Raw genomic sequence first — 26,317 nt, 5'->3', positions numbered from 1 at the left:
AAAAAGTGCCAACTTGACTCTAGAGTGACCTTTTTTTTGGTCTGTATGTCATTGTTGAATATTATTACGTTATGACACTTCTAACTTCCATTAACACAATATAATAGACAGATTATACTGCAAGGTCTGAGGTACACTATCCGTTGTCACAGAATAATCTGTCCCAGGAGTGAATGCATATATATGAGGGAATGTTGCATCGTCCATTCTATAACGACAAGTTATCAGTGTAAATGTGGCCAATTTTGTTACTAGTGCATGGAAGCGACGAAGTTTAGTCATTTTGCACTCACAGCGAATATTGTCGGTTATTATCTTACTAATATTACAAGTATATATGTGAAAATAAGTTTATTTGTTTGTTACTTTGTACCATCTTAACGGATTAACCAATCACTATTAAATTAGGTATACACGTATCTTCTAAAATCAAATAACATATATAACATCGTCGCCATATCAGCTGTTACTGTCCATCGCTGAACATAGGCCTCCTTCATAAGGGGGAATTTGGCAATAGTTGCCACGCTTGGAGTCTTCCAATATTGGTTGGTGATCTTTAATGAGGTACGCTGCTGGGCATCCCTACATCATTAAGTTCCTTTTACCTCTTACGACACACACGTGAAAGTAAAGAGTGGCCCGCTCTATGTCGGGGATACACAGCACTAAGGAAACAAATATATACTAACTGTAAAATAACAATAATAATTTGCTTACACATGACAATATTGTCCGGGCCATAGCAACGATTGCCCTTGCACCAATTTCCGGATCGGTAGACAATTCGTACAAGGACGTATCCATGCTGTTTACCAACAAATATTGGAAATATGGAAACCACAATATCGTATTCGTACAATCCTAATATTCCCCTTAATATATAAATAAACGGAACAGATTGTCAATATCTGTATTTCAACAGGAAACACCACAGATTGGTAGAAATACGGAAAAGGATTTGAGCTGTCAAACGTGTATGATTTGATTATGGAAAAAATATTATATAACGATATTCGCGGAAAAAACAAGTGACCTATATAAACTGAAGGATATTACTTAAATTGTTATTTGTAACTTTTCCTTATAAAATCAAAATCAGTTTTTATTATGTACAATTCTATATATTAGGGGTCTACCATAAAATGAAACCCGAATTTTCGGAATGAATTTCGTGTTTTTGTTCTTTACGAAATCGACCCAGTAAATGGAGCTTAATATTTCGTTAGTTATAAATCCTTATCATAATTTTAACATTTTTAAACGGTACGTATTACGTAATTATAATATCAAATGTCTGTTTCGTTCGGTACCGAAATTTCGGAAAATATTTCACGGTAGGATAAGTCTCTTTTGTATTTTGTTTTAATAGAACTTAATCAAAATGAACACAAATAAATAATTGACTAAATCAGCTAAAATAGTACAAATCAATAATAGAATAATCGATTGAATGTTTCCAATTAGTGTTTGTGTTAAAATTTCAACATAACTTAGTTAGTTACCATTTCATTAAATTATATCGCAACATACTGTAACGGTTACGTGTAAATTTGAATTGAAAATTTAATTTAACTCTAACCGTTATTTGTGAAATTTCATAGATCGATATACAGAGAAGCAATTAGATGCTTGTAACTTTTATTCTATAAAATAGAAATAATAATGTTAATAAAATAGAAATAAAAGTTAATAGAACATTTTTTATTTGTAAGTTCAGAAACTTAAAGATATCAACAGCCATGAGTATAATTAAATATTTGGGTGTTCTATCAACAATAATTAACTTATAGTAGATATTGTATCCTTCATATTTTTTTTTACAATTTTAATTATGTAATTAAGTACTCATATGTTATTTCACAATAAGATAAAAGTAACAATTTTAGTGATGTACAAAGCCATCTTTTATTATTATCCCGCCTGTCATCGACAGCTAATTTACTCTCACATGCTTGAACCTAAATAGTTGCGTACAGTTCGGTTTAAGAGAAGTTTTCTCTCACAAACGTTCAAGCTGTGGAATGTGCTCCCTGCCGAGGTTTTCCCTAGATATTACATAGATATGAGGTTCTTTCTTCAAAAATAGTATTTTAAGGTTTCTCCAGGATCTTCATCGCACCTGTGATACCCCTAGTGTCGCATGTAGGTTACCATGATTATTTAGCATTAGACGGGCTGTTTGCGTGTTTGCCAGCTTCGAGGTAAAAAAAATGTATTCAAAAAACGACCTTTTGTAATATGGCTCGGGTTTAAATTAGTATTTGAGGTTACTAAACTTTTCAAAATTTATATATTGTATAAAAATTATCTGCTGAGATACCTATAATCTTTTCATATTTTTACTGCCAAGCAACTGTGTTTACGTAATTGTGTTACTTGGAATGAATCCTTACCAATATTATTAATGTGAAAATGAGTTTCTTCATTTGTTCCCTTATGATGTTTTAACGGTTTAACCAATTACTATGAAATTTGGTATACACGTAGGTACCATATGAGATGGAGAAGAATGGAGAGGAGAATAAGGTTACTTTTATCCTGGTTACGCGGACGAAGTTGCAGGTAAAGAGTAATAAAGAGTAAAGAAACAAATAATATCTTATCACAATGATAGCGATATTTTATTTAGTCTATTTTTATTTATTATTGGTTATTTATAATTTTGTACTATTATTTTTTCTAAATTAATAACGTGCTTATGTTCTTCCTCTAATTAATACATAAACATTCCACGTAGAAATATAATACAACAAGCATTTTATATTTTTACATTGATTTTGTATTAGGCGTATTATAGTTTCGGAGAAACTCTTTAATGGATTTGTTTTTATAACAATGTTTCTCGATACAGAGCGTGAGTACCTGTTTTATGTATGTAGTTGTTATATATAAATTGAAAATATAAATTTTAACTCAAATCGTCTTTATTTAAATAGACTTGTTTACAAACACTTTTTAATTGCAATTTTTATAAATGCAGGGCTCGGAAAATTTATTTATTTTTTATTTAATACTTTATTGTACACATTAGTTATAAATTTTGAACGATAAGTGTTTTTAAAAATATGATAGTTTTAAACTTATTGAAAGGTAGATCCAAAATATCTTTTAGTATCTTATTACACATAGATTGTAATAATTTATTGTACACAAGAAATTTTAACCAATAATATATATAACCACATGCTCAAGACTGTGCTCAAGTAACGCACGCTATAAATTTATCAAAATCGGTTAACAAATGGCGTAATAAAGGAATAATGAAATAAAAAACGAATTCGTATGATAACACAATGTACAAATATATATCTCTATATGTTTATATTATATCGTAATGAACATTTAACTAGCAATATCTATAAAAATACAGGGTTTATTTGAGTCTGATAAACAGAGAGATAAAACAGCGATTGGTTGTTACCGCTATTAAGCTGTAATTTTATGTTTGCGAAATAAAATATATAACTTCTGTACCAAGGTTTTCACTGCCAACCTATTATTTTAACCAAAAATTTATTCGACCACATCCGACCTATTTACATGCAAAATTGTAACAATACTTATATAATTATTGGTTTACGTTCCATTGAAATTGTAAACAATGTACCTACTGATCTTATTATAAGTGCTGTATTACAATTATGTAGTTATATACTATTTACTAACTACGTCTGTGTCTCTAGTACTTATACGTAGGGATAGGTATATGTATATAGGCATATAATATATGGTAATGTCTCAGCATAGAATTTATTTTCCATGAGTGTCATAAGAGGCGACTAAGGGAACATAAACTCCGAGAGATGGGGAACAGCGTCCCTCTTAAAACATCACCAAAGCTTAACTGAAGGTTAACCAACCTGTCTACCAACAATGGCAATTGTTGGTAAATCTATGTCCAGCAGTGGACAGTTAACGGCTGATAGGTTGGATATATTTATATATTTTATTAGAATTCTATATATTGTCCCAATAACGGATATATTATACAATGTATAATATAATATATAATACATATAATAAAAAATAATACGATTAACGTTGCCATATATATAAGTATGTACGATATCTAAATAGGTGATGACCTTTTTTCTGCTATCAATATTCAGAATTACTAAATATAATGATACCAGAGCGGTAGCAATATTACCCATGTCTGCTTTAAAATATTTATCTGATACTGATTTAAGATGGTTGATCAATAAACAAACTTAGACAAAAAATACTAGATGGCGCTGCATTGGGTACTTATGGTTTTTGTTGATTAAATTGTAATTAAAGATAATTTGAACTAAAATCTAATCGGCGAGCAACTTCTATTATTTAGTATGAACGTGAAGTGATAGATAATACACAATTTTTTTCAGAATGAATTAAAACTCACACAATCGCAATGCTTCTTGCTAGTATGTCTTTTTTTACAAAGTTGTATAATATAAGAGAATAAAGATTATGATAAATTACATAAAATATTAGAAAAAAAAATAAGTAAAATACTCGTCAATTTAAATAATAATAATATTAAAAATTGCCAAATCAGTTGATTTGATCTCCAGTAATGCGCTTGCCATCAAACGATTGGATTATGAGTATTATCTGGAAATAGACGAATTGAATAAGGGATATGTACCACATATTTGCATTTATGTACATGGCAATTATAAATACGTGCTATGCATTTCAATTTTTGACCTAATTAAGTTCAAATTAACACGTTTTGAATCATTAGGTATCATTTCCTATAATGTATTCACGGGTTCAATAGAGCCTAATTGCCTCCAGCTACGGATGTGGAGAAGGCGAGTTGTATTAAACAGCAACCGCTGATCCCACATTTGGAGCCCCGGGCGTCAATACGTGATAGTACACCGTTATTTAACTTGTACCTTCTATAAACAAAGGGAAACTCATGTATATCCAGTAGCAGGCATTTCCTCTTGTTTCGACAAAGGTGGACATACAATATCTATATATTGCACATATATATTACATACATATTTGTACTAGCTCATTCGCCAGATGACTTTCTGTCAAATGCTATAAATAAAATCGAGGATTTTACGTTTTTCCGGGAAATTTTTCCAATTTATCTCTTTATAAGAACCTTTCTTAGACTTCAACCAATATTATATTATAATGGGTCCAGTTATACTCGAGTTTCGCGCTTAGCAACACATTTAGAGATTAATTTTTATTTATATACACGTGTATAAAACTTTCAACGGATGAGTTTTTTTTATACCACAAAAGTGGCAAATAAGTATACAGTCCGTCTGATGGTAAACAATAACTGTAGTTTATGGACGCCTGCAACACTAGGGAAGTCACGTGCGCGTTGCCGACCCTGAAGAAATCTTAATATACCCTTTTTGAAGAACCTTATACTGTAGTCTGTAGGGAAAATCTCGGTAGGGAGCTGATCCCACAGCCTGAGCGTTCGTGGGAGAAAATTTTTCTGGAACCGCACTGTACGTGACCATTTAGGTTCAAGTGTGTGAGGATGAATTCCTTGTCGATGGCGAGAGGTGTGATGATGAAAGGTGGCTGTAGCCACCATTTAGAGTTAGTTTATTACTCGTCACTGTCGACATCGTGAATCAACTAATTTAGAAAAAATACTGTTACTGGCTTATTTGTTATTTCTAGTATTATAAAAAGTTAATTTCGAGTCAATAAAAGTAGTAATTAAAAAAAATTGAAAATTGAATAAAAACGTGATTATTAACGCCTGTTACAAATGATAATAATTATCATTCCTAAGCATACATTAATACTAGTATATGCGATTTTAGTTAGAAAGAGACATTATTTTATTATAAGCAAAAAATGGATGTGTGACTAAGATCAGAAATAGTTTTTGTCTTGTTTTGCCTACCATTTTATTTTTGAATAGCATGACTTAGTTGCACATTAGAAGTCAAATAATAGCTATTATGCTGAACTGAATATTTTATTAAAATTTATTTATACTGATTGTAAATTATATTATTTGTATTTTACATTCTAGTATTGAAAATGTAACATTTAAAATTACATTTAGATAGATATCAATTATTTAAAAACCATGGTATCTCTATAAATTTTGATCATGGATTGATAAAAAGTTTTTCTGTACTTAGTATGTTTGTATTACCCATTCAAATTAAATAGCCATATTACTATTACAAGTTGCGATTAAGGAGGTACATTTTTTTATTTGCTTGTTTGCCCGATGACGTCATTATATTGTTATTCCATAATGCATACGTTCACAGCATTTCTACGGCATTCTCTTTCTATGCCCATAGGTATTCTATATGTCACATAATTGACATAACTGAGTATTCAATGGTTTTGCCTTGAAAGAATTCCGAAGCTTCGGAACTGAATTTCGTACGTATTTTTATTATGACATACGGACCTCTAAGAATGCATTGTATCACAATACCACGGTATCCCCATACGGACCGGTACTTGACACTTAAAATATTATTTGTTGTTGAGCCTAGTAATTTTACTACCATATCCCGAAACTTTCTTTCAAACAGAAACACAATCGTGAAGGGTTTCCGTATTGTAATATGTAAAAAAGATATATCCGTCACCCTGGAATCTACAACAGAGACTCACGTTCAAAGGAGACGGGTTAAATTTGTGACACCAGAGAGCGCCACCTATATAAAGGTGTAGGCGTATTTCGTGTTTTTACTAAGATTGATATCATCAAAAAGGGATAAAAAAAAAGATGGCCGCCAACAATATGCGAGATTTGACATGCGGGACTATTTCTCTTTGATCCTCCGGAGAATTCGTACTTTTGTTTGCGAATTCTTCAATACGATATCAAACATTGAAAATGCACTCAAATTGCTACTTAATACGTCAGCAACAAAAATCGGGGAATACATTAATCAGATGGCACGTTTAAAGTCTCTGTATATTGTAGAACACATCGTTGTCATTGGAGTCGACTCTAAGGGGCAATTTCTTTAAACCTGTATTTTTACCCAATGTTTGAATTTGATAGTTTTGCGAATTTACTACTTTATGAACCATCATGAATTAAATTTATAATAATTTTTCACGTGACTCTATTACAAATTTAGTTAATATTGGTTTTTGAAATAAAGATTACACGGTTCAAATTGAAATTTTTATTTCAGAGATTTTGAGAAAGGGTACGTTGGCCTTATATGATATTAATTGAATACTGGAGCCAAAATTTGCTAAACTACTTATTTACATAACAGTTTTGAATATTTGTTAGCGTTAATGATCTTTTGCTGCTGACTGCATCAATCATGATTATTTACATAGGACAGCACAGGGTATTTTGTGATGTCTTAGGACATGTTTATAGGTTGATGGCTGTGATGGGCCGTCACCTTGTTTGCTTATTTAACATTAATTATAACTATTGTAAACTTTATCTAATCGCAATTAACTGGTTTGAACAAACTTGAAGCATTAAAACTAGATCTCTATTTGCGAACTATGGAATGAATTAGGCTACGGTAACCATTTACCAACAGGTGGGCCGTGTGCTTGTTTGCCACCTCAGTGATATAAAAAAAATGGATAATGTAAATAAAAATAAGTCACTTATAAAGGTAATTATATACGAGGCAGTTAGTAGAGTTAGTTACTGTTATTATGAATATTGCACTAGACTTTTCACTTACGCTCAGAGTGGCTTTATATTGTTTGGTATAACGGTATTTACTGCCACCAGAAAGTTGGGGAATATGTTTTTATAAATTTGTATGCATGAATACCTTTTATTTTTATATTTTTCTATAAAGTTGTATGCATAGGTACCTTCTATTTGTTGTTTTTATCGGCAAGTACAAGTGTTCGCGTATAGTGTTTCGGTTAAGTCAATTTATTGGATACGAACGTGGGGTGTTATCTTGGTTTTCAAAATTGATAATACATAAAGAATACCATGAATGTTTAAAGATGTTGAAACGTAATCTGTTATGTCCAATTGTCTTTGGATTGGCTATGTTAAAAAGTTTTTAGTGTTAGCCGTTTTTCACCCTTAGATTCTAGAGGTATCCAAATTAATATTAGTCAACCCTTTCTAAAATAAATAATGGTATAACAAAAGCATCAAAATATGTGTTTATACATAATATAGTACTAGTTATTCTTAGTAAATCCATTACATCTTATCATCGCTCCTAAGCTATTAATTACTCCAGTAAGCTCAGCAATCTAATACATATTGCCCGGCTGATTGCTTACCGTTTATGTTACGTTTAATACCCACAGATAATAACCGTAATTGTACAATAGATAATTATATATTGTGTAATAGAGTCTTGGAATTATGTGAATATAATGAGAATTGAATAACATAGTGTGAAATTGAAGATATCAGCGTACGTTAAACTAAGAATTCACCGTTATTTAAAGTATATTAGGACAGAAGATTATGTGAATCAGTAATTAAAAAATGACAAAAAAAATTAGCCTCCACACTGAGAGTTAGACGAAACACGTTAAGTTCAAAATTGCTTGACGTTTTTCGACCCACGTTTCTTTGGTAAAAATGTTATTAGGGTTTACAATCCCGCATTCCACGTTCCGCATTCCAGATTCCGATTTCCCGCATGTCAATGAGACTTACGGAATTTTCGCATTTGTGCAGTAAATCTTGCTCAGGAAATTTTTAAACAATTTAGCATTAAGAAATACGTTAAGTGAATATAAACAATAATATGTAAATATCCTCTTTACTCTTGCAGAATTAAACTCATTTTTGTACATTTGCTTTCAATAAAGTATATGGTAAATAAATATGAGTATGTATATGTAACAAAAGTAATATGTTATTGATATACTGACTTCTGTCGATTCTTAGTTAATAAAGATTGTTTTAATGATAATTAAAGGATATAGGAATTTTTAATATCATATATTTCATTATCTAACAGAGAAAAAAAAAGAAACTTATTTAGTAGTTTAAAAATAATCAAAAATAATAATAAGATATACTTTTTGCAACTATAAATTAATAAAGATTTCGATTTTACACTGTAGTTTACTTTAAATGTAAAAGGTATTCGTATGTAAGTGCATCAAAATGACTATATATATTTTATTAATTTTATTTTGTATAAAAAAAATGGAAAAGTGAAAAATTTGAGTTGAAAAAATCTCCATATAAAAAAAAAACGAGTGAAGGAGTGAGACAGAAGATAGTAGGTAATAAATAGTATTTTTTTTTCTCATTAATTGTTAATTCTTCAAGTTATATGGTAAGCTCGTTACTTCTCCAGCTTGCTGACTTTTCGAGATATATTGGTCACTTTGTTTTGTATTTAATCACGTAACGAAACTTTAAGTATAGTTTTCTCCGTGGTTATAATATAATAATAAATCTCTTTATTTTCAGGTATATACCCATAGTTTACATTATTACATTATTAATTATACAATATTATACTAATATATAAACAATAGTATTAAGAGCTTCCTTGTACAATTTTACAGTCGTAAACACTCATAATAACTACTTAAAAACTTTCTCTTCAAACTTTAAGGTATTTTGGCTATAATATGATATGTGATACAATGATTTATACCCATGCGATTTTCAGCACGTGACTTTCTGGGGACTCGAAATTGAAAGCACAGTTGAAAGGGTTCGCTGAAGTTAGTTAGGGGTCACACTTGTTAAACTTCATTCTCACACAATGGCGCACCAAATAATGACGAAATAATACATAATATGTATTTGGGTAGCACAATTATATATAAATACTTATATAAATGTACATAATATAAGGGTATATAAATAAACCTCTAAAGTTTCGCCAGTAAAAAAAGATGAGCTCGGTTTTTATTTATTTTGGTTTAAGCATGTTATATTAATAAAAGTACAGTTTTATGAAAGTTTATACTGGACGTAGATAAATTAAAAGCCAAGCCCTCTCTTTTTGATTAGACATAATCAAGAAGTAAAATCAAAGGAAAAGTAAAAATCAAAGTAATGTTGAATAAAGGAATTCTGTTTTTGAATAAATCCTTGAAATCATAATAATGGCCACAGATTAATAAAATAGACAATAAGACCAGATTGATGAACATACGAGCGGAATTGTCCATTAGGTGGTAGTTAAAAAAGTAAGTCTTGGTATTGATTGAAAATTCGTGATGCCAAATATTCATTTTTATTGTAGTAAAAATCGAAGCTGACAAGTCACAATGGAATTCAACTATTTTTCACATACTAGATTACTATCATCAATTGAAGTCGTGTTTGTATTTTAGAAGTAATTATACACTCAATAATATACATATATTTATGAAACAAATATAAAAAAAAAATATGTTCACTATATGTATTATAGCACGACGTAGCTAACAGAACACTAAAAAACTGTCTCTGTAAAACAGTACACTTCCTTTCAACAGAAGTTGGGTAAAGATGAGATTCACATAATCAACATCCACAAATAAATTTTTACTCAATATTTTCCATGACTAATGCACACCGGAGCCAAAATCTACTTCCCGTGGGCCGATGAGTTGCACTCTAATTATGTTCGATGGGTTGAAATAGCTGCATATATGTATGTATATACTCTTTTGCAACAAAAGCGAGAATTTTTATAGTAAAAACATACAGTTATACCGAATTCTTGGATAAACATACTAGATGCGTTCTTTCGTTGCTTTATAGCGTTCGGGAAAAATATAACAGAAATAGATAATTATTTGTAGAATCCAACTGTAGCAGATAAGCAGAGCAAAAGCAGAGTGTCATAGAATTGCTAAGAGTGTATAAAACTTGAAATACTAGATTGAGGTCATCGAGCAAACGAAAAAATATATATAATAGTGACAAAGCTATTTAATTTAATTGGATAATGTAAACATAATGTCAAGTATAGAAAAAGTAAATTTTTTAATAAAATAATATCTAATTCTATAATTGTAATATCAAATCTTCTGAAATGTTACATTTTCTTGAAGACTGTTGTGTCCATGGTAGGTACTGTTCAAGTCTATAGGCGACGGTTACCACTTTCTATCAAGTGAGCCGTCAGCTTGATTATACTTTTAAATTGCATAAATAAAAAAACTGCAGTAAACAAATATGCAACAATACACGTTGTTTGTTTGAAAAAGTGTACATTATAATATTGAAATATGTATGAAATATTATAATATTCAATAATGTATTTATTGTAATATACAAAAATTCCACCACTATTGTGCGCAATAGCTATTGTGAAGTGTGGTGGGCAAATAAGACTCACGCCCGTCTCCCATTAGAACAGGTAGAAATAATGGGATGCCAAATGTTTCGATAAGAGTCACGAGTATGCAGGGAAAAGCACAGCCACATGCCTTTATAGATATGGCATGCAGTGAGTCACATGTGAGTGAGTCAGTGACTCATTGCATGTCATATCATAAGAACTGCTGGTACTGTACTTAATCCAAGGATCCAATATATATATATATATATATATATATATATATATATATATATATATATATATATATATATATATATAATAATATAGTTAAATTTAAAGAAATTCTTGAATAAATACATATTTCATTGGTAAAAGGTTTGTCAATATTTAGTAGTTTAAATCTGGTGTTGTTTATTTATTATTAGTTCTTAAGGTAAGTTGATAAGCTGTGATAATATGCCAGAAACATATTATGTATAATTATAATATATGTGAGTTGTAACATGTCAGTATAATTGTTACATATTTCTTTTGACAACCTCAGAAGGAGGTCTGTACTATTACATTTATTTCCCCAAGTACTTCCCTGTTCCAAATATAATTTTCCAAAATTCATGACAATTAGAGACAAGAGGTTATAAACAAAGAAACACACATATACATTTATAACATTAGTTAGGATTATTATATTTATTTTATTTTTATTGTATACAATACACATTTCTTTAGCTTGCAAAGAGGTTTATTAATAACTATTTTAAATGACAATTTCCGCAACATAACCGAGCTCCTAAACACATTAAAGATTTAATAGCACGCCCAGGAAGCTTCATCACAGATAGGCCGATGCCCTCAGCTCCTTTACTCCGATCATTATGAACGATTAACCCAATTAAGCGTGTACTTTTTACATAATTCTCATAACGATACGGAAACTATTTTTTTAATATAATTTTCTTTTTATTTTTTATTAGTTGTGTTTTGCATTTAAACGTGTACTCTCCTATGTTATACTTGTGAATGATGTCACTTATAGAGACTGATTTGCTTACTCATCAGGATCATCATTATTTCAACCATTATCTATCCACTGCTGAACATAGATCTCTCCCATAGACTATCGTAAGGAACAGTCTTGAGCCACCCACATCTGCTGCATCCGATGCTGTACAGAAAAAGGCAGATGCCCTCAGCCCTCCCTTCCCCTTTTAGATGAAGTAATGGCCTCAAATTGCATTGCAGGGATTCCGTGGATGCAGTTGGTAGAGAACTGTTCTTTATGACAGTCTATGGGGGAAACCTACGTTCAGCATTTTATAGATAATGGCTAATATAATTAATGATTTTTTTATTCTATTTAAATCCGTATATGAGTAATTAATTTACCTCTAAACACTTTTATATGTGTGACTATATGAACGTAACTTTTAAACAAAAATATTTTTTTCCGTTATTTATTACACGTTTTTTTAGTTAAAGCCGAAGCTACAATTTATCAATCGAACCGTTAGTTTGTTAGCAGTTTTTGGTTTAAAAAATGTCACTGGGTTGCATTCGCAAGTGCTAATCATAAATGAACTTTGTTTCAATTGTATAAAACCAACCGGGCTTTAACAAACAGCGTTACTTAGGTACACATAACGGTTTGCACTCATTCATCAAAATACTCGTGTAAATACAGAAATAGATGGTACTATTAAAATTGGAAGCGATGTAGTGTGACATTGAGATCAAACGATCAATTCTGCAATGTTGTTATTTGAACAATTTTATGTTATTAATTGCAAAAGATTTATAACCTTTTCATAAGGGGTATTACGGGCGAAACAGTATACTCTGTTATGTCCATGGTACTGCTCATGTCTATAGGCGACGGTTGCCACTTTCCATCAGGTGGGCCGTCAGCTTGATTGCCATTCTAAGTTGTATAAAAAAAAAGTAATTATTCAAAATTGTCCAATTTTTATGAATGATATATTTTTTTAAATTGATAATAAATATTCATTTACAAAGAAACATTAATTAAAAAAAATTAATGTACTTAATTTAACAGTTTATTACTGTGTTGGTTAGGAAGGAGCAGAATTTTTTATTGCTTTTCACCCCATCTTCCACATTTCTTAAATGAGCATTCTGTGTTTTCAATTATAATCTGAATAATGATAGGGATTTTCGGGTGCTCCCCAAGAAGCGTTTAATAAAAAAAAAAAAATTCATTCACTTACAATTCATGGAAGTACGGCGGTATTAATTTTCGTAGAAGTACCTAATTCATCTTTAAGTGAAAAAAAATTGTCTTGAATCCCTCGTAAATTAGTTACCCTCGTAATTTCAGACCCATCTTAACCCGGGAATACAGGATTCTAGGGGACACAACCCGCTTCACGCCGTTCCCCGCCGTCCGAACTTTTCACAAGTTTGGTAAAATTTCTTTTGAATGGAGAGCAATTTCTAAGCAGTACACGAACTGAATTTTAAAATATGCTAAAGATGACGTTATTATAAAAATATAATAATTAATTATTAATATTGTGTACATATGTATTAGAAATAACGAGAAGGAACATTTGTAATTACTTATTATTATTTTAATCTTTTTCACATTCTAGTCTTCTTAATGTATTTTTAGATATACACGAGGATCTAGCTCGTGAGAGTAGGCCTCTTTGATACTCGTATTTGTTTTTAACTGACTTAAAAAAAGGAGAAGACTTTCAATTCGGTTATATTTATTTATGTTTGTTATATCGTAGCTCCATTATTTATAAACCTATTTGGAAAATTATTTCCTTTGTAAAATCGATTTAGTAGTTAGGTCTTTCAAAATTAAAATAACTAAAAATGTTTGTCACGACTGTAGCCATTGTTTTGTTTTGTGCAACAGATACTATTGTAATAAATAAACAAACGGCTCTGCACAGCTTTTATATAGTTTTAAATGATGACGATCTTATTATTAGATAATATTATAAACTATTTTAGTAGTTTTCTCAACAAAATGTGTTTTCAAAAATAATTGTTTTTCACACCAATTTCAATCGTGGTTTAAAACCAGTCATTTTCATTTTAAAACTAAACCTCTAAACTAAATTTTAATAAAATTTCTATAGGTCCATATTTTTACAAAAAAACAAAGAATGTTCCAAGTCGGTGTACACAGTTGTATAACTGACTTATGGAACAAAAAAAATTATGACCGAATCGAGAACCTCATTTTTGAACTCAGTTGAAAAAACATATATCTCGTTTCTTATATCTGCAATATCGATTCCGTCGTTTCATCTACTTGTTATCCAAAATTCTAAATGGCGGTCAATGTTGCCGGTGCAAATAAAACGCGAGTCCGCTCACCCAAACATTCGAATAGGGATAATTGAACCGTATAACTGGCAACGCCGTTTACCCGACCGTTTTCAAAAGGATAAAAGACTTTATATATTTCTAAAAACCTTATCGATTTTCTTTAATCTTTCCTTCAAATATTATAGATGTGAAAAAATTCGTTTATGAAAGCCGTTAATCATTCATCATGCAAGTGTTCGTTACTATGTTATTTTTATAAATATAAATGACTAACTCGACAGAAATTCCAGCAACGCACGGGTAAATACAATATTTTCTTATCTTCAGTTAAGTTAAAGAAGATTGCATTCCACAAAAAAAACCGACTTTAGTTTTAGCAAAACTATTATGATAAGATTATGATGATTCTATGGAATCAACCGGTCAATAAGTATATCCTTTCAGATAAAAATAGAATTTGTTAATTGACCGAGTTAGGAGGTACCAGAGCAAGTCTTTGTACAAAAGTCGTTTGCTTGGGCACTTCTGTCTCATTCGTGTTTCTACCGTGAAGCAGTTGTGTTTGCATGGCTATGTTTCGATTTGAGAATTTACAGGGTACAGAGAGAGTACAGAGAGTAACACCTGAGTTCTCAGGAATAGCAACGCATGGGGGGTATCATGGGCGAAACAGTATACTCTGTTATGTCCATGGTACTGCTCAGGTCTATAGGCCACGGCTACCACTTTCCATCAGGTGGGCCATCAGCTTTTTGCCAAAAAAAATACAATCGAATTTAGAACCTCATTTTTTTTTAATTGGGTTGAAATTTATTTGAATTAACATCTCTCGCAGTGGTTTTTCGGAAAGTATTTCATATCTATTAGTCATCAGAGACACATATGTAATATAAGAATAAAAAGATCCGTAAATTCGCCAACATTCAATGCTCAACAATATGTCGACTACAGAAATATAAAATAAACAAGTTCGCAGTTGTGACCTTACGATATATTTTATTTCAATATCATACAATAACAAACGTTCTACTTGAACAATGAATATATTTATTTATCTATACTGTATTATTATATAAAGTACAAATCTTGACTGACTCATCAACGCACAGTCAAAATTATTAAAGTTAGAATTACCAACTTTTAACAATGGATCGTTTTTGATGAGTTCGAAATTCGTCCTTAAGGATGAAATATGAGGGTGGAAGTCTATATGGATTTTTATTTTTCAACCTATAGCTACTTGAAATTTACTATAAATAGTTACAAATAAAAGTAATGAATCCCAATTTCAACATTTCTTTAAAAATCAACCCCTAAGAATTTTACAAAGGAATGTAGTAAAATGTCCTGACTGACTCATCAACGCGCAGCTGAAACTACTAAAGTTAGAAATACCAAATTTAGACAGTAGATACCGCATATAACCTATACAAGTAATAAGAAAGAATTTTTCGCAAAAGGCCTTTAAAGGTGTAAAAATAAGAATGGAAGGTTGTATGAGTAAGTATATTCTTTTAATAAATTTACTTGAAAGTAATTACACATATCTTCTTATATAAAAATAGTAAAACTTAGTTATAATATATATGGAATAATATGGAACGAAAATTAATGTAAAATATATATTTTTCCGCACCGATTAAGGAGTAAAATTAATAAACTAACAAGAAAGTAATAATAACCACGAAATTGTCCTGATTTATGTATTCAATTACTTTCTTAACTAAAACAATTATTTCAATGAAGTTCCGAGTGTGAACTAAAGAATAAAAATTAGCATGGGAAATAATGTTTTAAAGCTGATTATATAAAATCGATGAAATCTGTCTAAAAAAATCTATATACAATGCATACAAATTTTTATTCACACAACAAAAATGAAATTTGGTACATAGGTATATACCTACTAATTAACGCGGGAAAAGCCGCCGAATATCTATACTATAAAAATTTGCAAACAGGAAAGAGTTGATTGTGTTTTTTTTTTTTTATAATGGATAAACTCTTATGAGTTTCTACGTTAAAACTTCTTTCATCTATAGAAAACTACATTACCATACATTATTTCCAAAAATTCTATCTACCCGTACGATAATCCAGGCCAGTTCGCATTAATAAAATAAAACTTACCTTGTGGCGTATAATATTGTTATCGTGCATGGCGCTTGGAGTTTTTGGAATTCGTAATGAAACAAGTATCAGTCACCAGTCACAGCACACAACTAACGAGATACGCTCGCGAGTCTGGACAGCAGACCCATTCAAGGGATCACGAGTTGACGATAGCGTCACATCCATAAATAATATCAATACATTGGTTGTTGCATATTTCCATCGTCACTGTACGTCTGTTATAAGTCAGCAATGTATAATGGGAATGTGAAATCACCATTACGTTATGACCGATCGTTGACTGCGCCCGCGCATCTTGTTTTAAAGACGCAACACGGGGCGGGGGCGATTTTGACACCATCTGCGATCAATTGACGTTTCAACATTATTTGCCAAGCGAACTTGAACTTTATTTAGGTCTAATCTGAAATTATGATGTCTAAATTCAGCGTTTATAAATATCATTTAATACTAGATTGACGATAGTTGCTTGCATTTAAATGATGACAATTGGACATGTGTTGGAAAATTAACTTTGCCCTCTACATTTTATGTGTTAGATTTGTTAGCCACAATAAGTACAGTCGGAGGTCATTTAATTTTGTCACTTGCCATTTTAACGGTCTTTTAAGTAAGTATATACAACTAATATTACTAGAATCGCACTAGAAACATATAAACAGAAATAAATTGTCCTCACTTCATGAATAACCAGCGTATTTATAAGAATATTCAATAAGTAATTTGATATTTTAATTTGAAACGATAAATAAAAGCTTTACAGATTATGGTAAAATCCGTTATGTTGATTTCAATATTAAACAAGTAATTATTTTGATGGGATTTCTATGGGATCAATCTGAAACCATATCTATTCGAAATACAAAAAATACAAATCCGTTTATAAAAAAGGTTTGATGTAATATAAAAATATAATGTAATACAAAAATTGCAACAAAAGTATTACACTAAAATTGATGAAATTTCTATGGAACTAATTAGAAAGTATATCCTTTTAAATAAAAAAGATTTTTTTCCAAGTCTGTTCATAAATGGCGGAATTTTAAGAAACAAACGTAAAAAACAGTTTTCTCCTTTTTCGAAGTTGGTAAAAACATTTTATTTTTTTATAGATATACAATTATCTTATAAGAATGTAATTAATTATCTAAAATCTATCTCTATTCATAAAAATATTTTGATATTTGATGTCCATTCATCGATCGCTATTGAACAAGTAATGAAAAAGAATATACTAAAATACATTTGTGTTAACTTTTTAATTTAATAAGTATGTAAATAGGTTCCTTTATTAATAACTTAACTCCACAAGAAGAGAAAAATTAACATTAAGTATACCTACTTGCTTACCGTGTTGTCTCGGGTGTGGTAATCGACGACTAAGGGAACTGAATGATCAAAGGATGGGCAGTAGCGTCTCTCTTAATACATCACGAAAGCTTAATTGCGGTTGCCAAACCGTCCGCCAAGCGTAGCAACTACTGGCAAGACCTCACTTATGGAGAAGCCTATGTTCAGCAGTGGACAGTTACCAGCTGAAATAATAATATTTAATAACTACTTACACGAAAATGCAGTTTTCTCTTAAACTATGTATTTATAAACTTTATGAGCGAATGTTACTCCAATCTAATGGACACATTACAAAGTTAGGTTATTATTATAAGTTTTTAGGTATTTTACCCTTTTCAACATTCCTTACTTTTGACATTTTATGAACATTATAAATATTAAATACCTTACTCCATTGTAGGATATTTTGACACTTAGTTGATGTTCTGTCCGGATCTTTTCCTTGATTTTATAAAGTTGATATTTATGACAGAGGAACAATATTTATAAATGGGTTTGTTGATGATTTCTATATATTTACTAACTTTTTGCCCACAACTTCGTTCGCGTGGATTTCATAAGTTGGAAAACCAATGAAACGGTCCACTTCTACATGCATATCAAGGAAAAACATACACTAGTTTTTAAGTTACATCTTCCAGAATGTAACTGTGAGACCTAATCCCATTTGATGCAGTAGTTTTTGTGTGATGCCGGAACAAAATTTCAAAAAATTATTGCTTTGGCTTCTATTACTCTTATTAAAATTCTTAATAAGATTTATTCTAGAATACGTGTTTCGAATGCATCTACTCGTACAGTAAACTGACTTAAACTGACTGTTCATTTGGAAACTACGTTTCTATAAATCGTAAACCTGACGTCCTTTTTAGGTCAGAGTTGGAAAAGTAGTAATGTTGCTTTTAAACTAGATCCTAGAACCGTGTGGTTTCAGCATAGAAAGAATTACCACTTTCTTTTCTGTAAATGTCGTAAGAGGCAATTAAGGCAAATCAAAGGATAAGGGATGGAGCAGCAGCGTCCCTCTTAATACATCACCAAAGTCTAACTGCGTTTGTTAACCTAACTACCAAGTGTGACAACAACTAGCAAATCGCTTCAATCCTCAAATCAAATAGAGGAGGTCTGATGGAAATTGGTAACTGTCGCCTATAGACTTAAGCAATACTATGCACATAACAGGTACATTTTTTAAAAGCGCCTGATGGTTATTATATAGCACATTGGTGTATTAGTGAAATGTTCTGCACATTAATTGCTTTACCTTACTGACCTGAGACAATATTTACTAAAGAAAGAATGTTACCTAAAAACTTCAATTGAGCAGCACTAAAGCGTAACAAATAGAAGTGGATTGGTCACACAAACGTTGCATCGCACGGTTCTGGCAAAAGAGAACAGCATCGGTAAAACGAGAAGTGAGTTGAAACAAATAATAGAAGATTGATATCAATGAAAGATCATTGTAGAAGCCCTCTGCCCTCTTTAGGAAACGCAGGACATTAAAAAAATTTCTTTCAAATATAATTTTTAAGAAACCCTAGTGTTTGGAGTAGTTGGTTTTAAGGATAGAAGAAGACCTAAAAGATATGGATGGATTGTGTGAAAAATGGGAGTGAATTTTAAATGACTGCAAGTAGAGAAAAACGTATTACTCCAACTTCAAATAGGTAATTTGGATAAGAAAGTGATAATCACGGTAGTGTTTGAAGTAGATGAACTAATTATTATTTTTAAACAATACAATAGTAGAAGTAAATATGTATTTTTTTTTTCTTTATTTTAATGATCATTACTAATAGATTTTGATCATTATTTTGTAACGGTTAAAGTTACCAGTTTATAATTTATAAATGTTTATGTTATCTGTCCAATTCCTAACATAGCGCTCTTCCAAAGACTGCCATAAGTAATGATCTCTAGCCTTGTAATTATTGTAAAAAGTACATACCATACCATATCAGCCGTTAACTATCTACTGTTAAACATTGGCCTCCCCGATCCCCTATCGGGCCTAATTTGTTACGATGAGTCAACTGATCTGTTTTTATCTGCACCTATTATCTCAATTCAATTCAATTTATTTATTGCATTCTACAATATTATTATGAAAGATGTAAATAATTGATACAGTACATTGTAGACCCTGTTGATCACAACAATTAGAAGCGAGGAGGACGTAGATCCTTAAATTTTCATAAAGATTTCAATAATTAAATAATTCAATTTCAATTTTATCAATGTAATTAAATTCTAATTAAAAACCAAATTAATTTAATGATTTTAACGATTTTTTTTTGTTTCCATATGTTTTATTTCAATTTAATGCAATTTAATGTAGTTGTTCATATTTTTATATCTTTTTATTATACTAATAAAATTATCTCTTACTGGTACACAGACAGCATATGCCGACAGCGCAAGTGGGCTCCATCCTGTCCTACTTCATCCACTTTCATACTCGTTATATATATATATATATATATATATATATATATATATATATATATATATATATATATATATATATATATATATATATATTGTAATATTATTTTTTATAATGTCATTTATTTTATAATTTTCATTTGTTCAGGCTATATATGACTTGTCATAAGGAATGGTTACTTATAGTCATTAACTCTCTGCAACATAGGTATATTTTTGAAATATGTCGCAAGTTTTATTCGAATTGGTTTAACTGTTTAAGAGTGATTGAGCAACAAACATTCAGAATCTTTGTGATTTATAATATTTGTAGAATTAACTTTGAATATTAAGAAACATTGGTGTTTCGCAAAAGAGTAGTGCATTTTTAATAGTTATTTGATTTTCTGTATCTCGTTTCATTTTCACAACGCTAGGTATTTATTTTAATTTTTAATTTATGCTATCAAATGAAGGTATCTTTTTATAAAGGAGAAATTAAAATTATACTGGATAATATAAATTTTTTACCAGTTACCAAAGAATTTGTATATTTTAAATACAAAATTAAAGCGAACAATGTGTTACTGTTTTTACAAGATGGTCAATAGAAAGGAATTTTAATATTTTTTTTTTATACAACTTAGGATGGCAAACAAGCTGACGGCTCACCTGATGGAAAGTGGTAACCGTCGCCTACAGACATGAGCAGTACTATGGACATAACAGAGTATACTGTTTCGCCCATGATACCCCCCATGCGTTGCCATTCCTGAGGACTCAGGTGTTATTCCTCTGTACCCACTAAATTCACGCCATATCCCACCCTTCAAACCGAAACATTTAATATTTACACTAGTTAGGGATCAGCATTTTTTATAGATATTATTTATATAATATAATATTATTATTTATAATACTATAATATTGTAAATATAGTATAATAATAAAGCGAAGAAATTTGTTTTGACTGCGTTATTTTCTATAACTACCAGTATCTAAATTCTTTTTGCATTTGCAAAAGTCATATGTGAAGACGCGGGATATAGCTATTCTAAATATAGCTATGATAAACTAAAATATCGATATATTGGCATCGATGCTAGTATTATTAGTATCTTCATAATATTCTAATATCTCCCAATTTCCCAGATCAAGGAAATAGTGATCGTGCATAATAACGACAAAGTTTTTTTGCAAAATTTATTCGTTTTAAAAATCATCATCATCACTTTAGCTATCACTATCCGTCTACTGTTGGACATAAGCTTCCACAAATAGACTGCTATAAAGAACGGTCCTGAACCACCTGCATCCACTGACCTTAATGCCTCTTACAACGCCGACGGGAAAGAATGTGGGAAGGGAAGGGAGGTTAACATACCATATATATAATACTAGCTTTTAGCAGCGACTTCGTCTGCAAGACTGAGATATGTTCACTGACCAGAGTAAAAGTAGCCTTATATCCTTCTTCATCTTAAATAGTACGTGTATACCAAATTTAATTATGACTATTTAAGCCGCTAAGACGAGGTAGCAAACTCACTTTCACATTTATAATATTGGTAAGGGTATATAACCTTTATAACTTGACTAACATGTCTTAGACTCATAATTTTCGTTTCATCATATTGCATCAGCCTTTAACTATCCACTAATGTAGTGTCTTCTTCTAATTGATTTATTAATTCCTCTGAAAGTCTGTACACATTCACATAATCCTTATTTCTATTTAACAATCGCATTGCACGAATTTGTTGAGCTTGACGTCGGCTGTTGTATAAATCTAAAGAGTTCGCTTCTTCTAATAAACTCAATAACACAAATAATGTAGTTATTTTAATGTATTAGGCAACCAAAAAACTTATGTTTAAATACAATTTATAATATTTTTATAAAATCTCGATTACTCCGTAGGAGCTTTATATTTGATAAATGGAATCGTGTGTCTTGGGTGAAGTGAGTATCGAAGTGAGTGGGAAATTCCCTTACAGAATGTCACTAGACTGCACCAAATGTCAAAATTTGAATGTTTAATCTCGTCGTCGTACTAATCGTTGTGGCGCTGCAGTCGCAATCGAGTTTTACAGATTTAATGCCATGATATAATTTCACTCCGGATTCAGCTATCGAGTTTCGAAATGATGCTTACCGAATAACACTACTGGAAAGGAAAGGGCGGCCTATTCTATATCGGGGCCATACGGCCAATTAATTAACAATTCATTTTCGTTTATACAATTAAAATCCGTTATGGGCTGTAGTTATAAGACGATTAGTATGTAAGTTATTTTTTCTAAAGTTGTGGTTTTTTGTACATATTATATAAATAAATAAATATACATAATCGTCCATTTTAAGTTTAACAGTCGTTAGTTTTACTCGCGACTTTGTCCGCGTGACCAGGAATATTTCGATACACCGGTATTTTTTTTTTACAACGCAGGTGGCAAACGAGCATGCGGCTCACCTGGTGGTAAGTAACTACCGCCGCCCATGATCACCCACAACACCAGCGGCATTGCAGGTGTGCTGGTATATAATAGACCGGTATATAAAGAAACCTATATCCTTCTATATCCCAAACACTGTGTTTTACATAATTTCAAGACGATTGATTGAGCTGTAAAGAACCTAAGAGGCAACAAACAAACTTGCTTTCACATTTACAATATTAGGAAGGACTTTACGTCTGTTCAATGACGGTTCAGCAGGAAAATATTTCATCAATAATAATTTCATGAAATCACCATCTCAATACAATAATATTTGTGGTGTAAGTGTAGCCAATGTAGGCGGAAACGATTTTCCTCAATCGGGTTCAGAGGGTAAAAGTAAGTTGTGCATAAATGAATTGTGTTGTTAATAATATTTATACCTACTTGTGTCGAGACGTTTAAGAATTGAATATATATATATATATATATATATATATATATATATATATATATATATATATATATATATATATATATATATATATATATATATATATATATATATATATATATATATATATATATATATAGGTTTAAAATATATGGCATATAAGTTTTCAGTACAAACATCAATAGCAATGGAGTTTGGTAGCCCCATTGCTAGCAATGTGTCCTATTAGGTCAATCTCCACGTATTTCGAATCAATTCTTGTTGAATTCGTCACGATGGTCTAACTGACCTACTTCATCCTCACCTATCATCCTTCACTGGTGCCCCGCCGGTGTATCGCGATAGCGCGGGTGGGGTTACCATTCCATTATCACCCATAAAAAAACATCATTATATCAGCCTTAACTGTCCACTGTTGATCAGAGGCCTCCCACATAAGGGGGGGGGAGGTTCCCAAAAGTTGCTACGCTTGGCAGGCAAGTCGGCAACCGTAATTAGGCCTTTGGTGATGTTCTGAAAGGGACGCTGCTAACCATCCATCGACCATTAAGTTCCCTTAGTCGCCTCTAAAAACACTCGCGGGAGAGGAAGGGTTGGCCCATTGTATGTCGGGATCACATGGAAAACATCAGAAACTACATATATTATTCATCGTCCTCATCATGAACATCATAATCACACAGCAGTCCAATGCAAGACATACGCTTCTCCCAAGGCACACCACTGAGCATTAGGCTTCATCTCTTAATTATTTTTTTGTTATTATTTATTATTTAAAATCCACTAAATGCTTGTAAAGTAACAGAGATGGGGTTTTAAAGTACAATTACATTCGAGAATAACTTAAAAATAATGTACAAAATGTACGTGATGCAGTGGAGCAACGAAACAAGCTCTTAGAACGCTTGTAAAGTAACAAAGATGGGCTTCTTAAGGTACGGTCACACTAGAGAATGACTCAAGAACAACGTACAAAATGTACGCGATGCAGTGGAGCAACGAAATAAGCTCTTAGAACGCTTGCAACGCAACAAAGATGCCTTTTTAAAAACATAGTTATACACGAAATAACACTAGAAGATAATGTATAAAATGTACGCGATGCAATGAAGTAATGAAACAAGGTCTTAGAACGCTTGTAAAGTAACAGAGAAAAGTTTTTTTAAGGTGCAGTTATACAATGTACGGTATGCAATGAAGCAATGAAACAAGCTCTTTGAACGCTTGTAAAGTGACAGAGATGGGTTTCTTAAGGTGCAGTCACACTTAAGAATAATTTAGAAGCAATGTTCAAAATATACACGATGCGATGGAGCAACGAAACAAGTTTTTAGAACGATTGTAAAGTAACAAAGATGGGTTTCTTAAGGCGCAGTTACAGTTGAAAATAACTCGACAACAACGTACAAAATGTACCTGATGCTGTGAAGCAACGAAACAAGCTCTTAGAGCGCTTGTAAAGTACGTACTCAGCACGTTTATACAGAACACAGATTGAAGGAGTTGGTAAAGAGCGAAAATTCGCTCCCTGAGTCCAACTACAAACATTCTTTTCCATTTTTGTTTTTCTTCACCGTGACTAAATATATATGCATGAAAGTGTTTATACATATAAAGTACCTGGAAAAGTGAAAACGAATTTATTTATGATGGAATATTGCTATTAGTTGTATAGTAACTTTTAATATAAGTTTTGCTTTGGAAGTTACTGTAAAATTCAGTGCATTGATAAATCTTAAATTTAACTAATAAATCTTAGGATTTGCAAAAATAAGGTAATAAATTTATTTATTAATTTAAACTCCAATGCACAATTATGTAATATATGTAAGTGAGTGTACATAAGGCGGATTTAACACCTAATGGCGTTCTCTACCAGTCAACCATGAGCCAAACAGAAAATGAAGTAGTCGGTGCATTTAAGTGAATTGCACGTTTTTGTAATACAAATACTTTGGATGTCGGCTGATTTACCCCATAATAATATTCTATAGGTCAGTATACTATGAAAGTAACTAAAATGAACTAATCTGACAGTCTCAATATTAGTTTACTGTTTAACTTTGTGTACAGCATACGCCGCAAAACTTAGTTGCAAGGTTTTAAATGTGAGGACCTGACTGAGTTTTATTATAAACAGTGATTCCAAGAAAGACAGAATTTTATATTCTATCAAGACGTTTGTTACTTAATTTTACAATAGAATTGGAATTATGATTTTTAGAAAGAGAAAAATTTATGCATTTTGTTTTTTAGCGTTCAACATTATATTATTAGCTGTAAACCAATGCAAGAGATGCACCGAAGCACTATTTACATCGTCACAATTTTGGGTCAATCTGTCAACATTAAAAATAAAAGAAGTATCATATGTGAATAACACTATGCCACGTCTATCCTGCATGGCAAAAGCTAGATCATTATATATATAATTATGCAGATAATAACATACTTAAATAACATAATTTATAAGCGAAGAAGTGAGTAGAGTTGTTTAGATGCATATCAGAAGAGCACATTGTATAAAAGTCGTCTGCTTGGGTACCGCTATCCCGTTAATGTTTTGGCCTCATAGCAATTGTGTTTGAATAGCTTTGTTTCAGTTTTATGGGTGAGATATGACAATAAAATTATAGGGTACGGAGGCATAACACATTATTCTACTTTATTAGGAATGGCAACTCATGAGGAGTATCATGGGAGACACAGCATACTCTGTTATGTTCAGGATACTATTCATATCTATAGGCGACGGTTATGAATTTACATTACATTGTTTGACATTTTAAGTTATAAAAAGAAGGTAACGGTAGTAGTATGAATACTCATCTATTATTTAAAATAGGACTGTAAAAAGCTAAGTACGTATCTATTTGTTCTATAAAGCTAAAATTTGTTAGAGCAATTTCTTACGAGCTTTAGAAATTTTCATAACTCTCATCGAAATGGGAAATAATGGGCACCGCGCGAGACAAATAGCGGCAATGAGCCCAGAATCTAATAAAACATAATAC

The 26,317-nt window shown here is 31.2% G+C and overlaps 1 protein-coding gene across 1 annotated transcript in view; it reads right to left on the bottom strand.

Moving 5' to 3' along the window:
* LOC113518036 (phytanoyl-CoA dioxygenase domain-containing protein 1) overlaps positions 1–16,772 on the bottom strand; it is a 43,240-nt gene extending 26,468 nt beyond the window's left edge. The window contains exon 1 of the mRNA XM_026902791.3: positions 16,629–16,772. Coding sequence (XP_026758592.2) covers positions 16,629–16,658 — 30 coding nt within the window. The 5' untranslated portion in view covers positions 16,659–16,772. The remainder of the gene's footprint in view (positions 1–16,628) is intronic.
* Between the last annotated feature and the right edge of the window lie 9,545 nt (positions 16,773–26,317).

Source organism: Galleria mellonella, unplaced genomic scaffold (assembly GCF_026898425.1).
Source record: "Galleria mellonella isolate WM207_F2 unplaced genomic scaffold, CSIRO_AGI_GalMel_v1 utg33, whole genome shotgun sequence".
NCBI lineage: Eukaryota > Metazoa > Arthropoda > Insecta > Lepidoptera > Pyralidae > Galleria > Galleria mellonella.
Note: the sequence above shows the minus strand (reverse complement) of the source record. Positions and strands in the feature narration are given on the sequence as shown.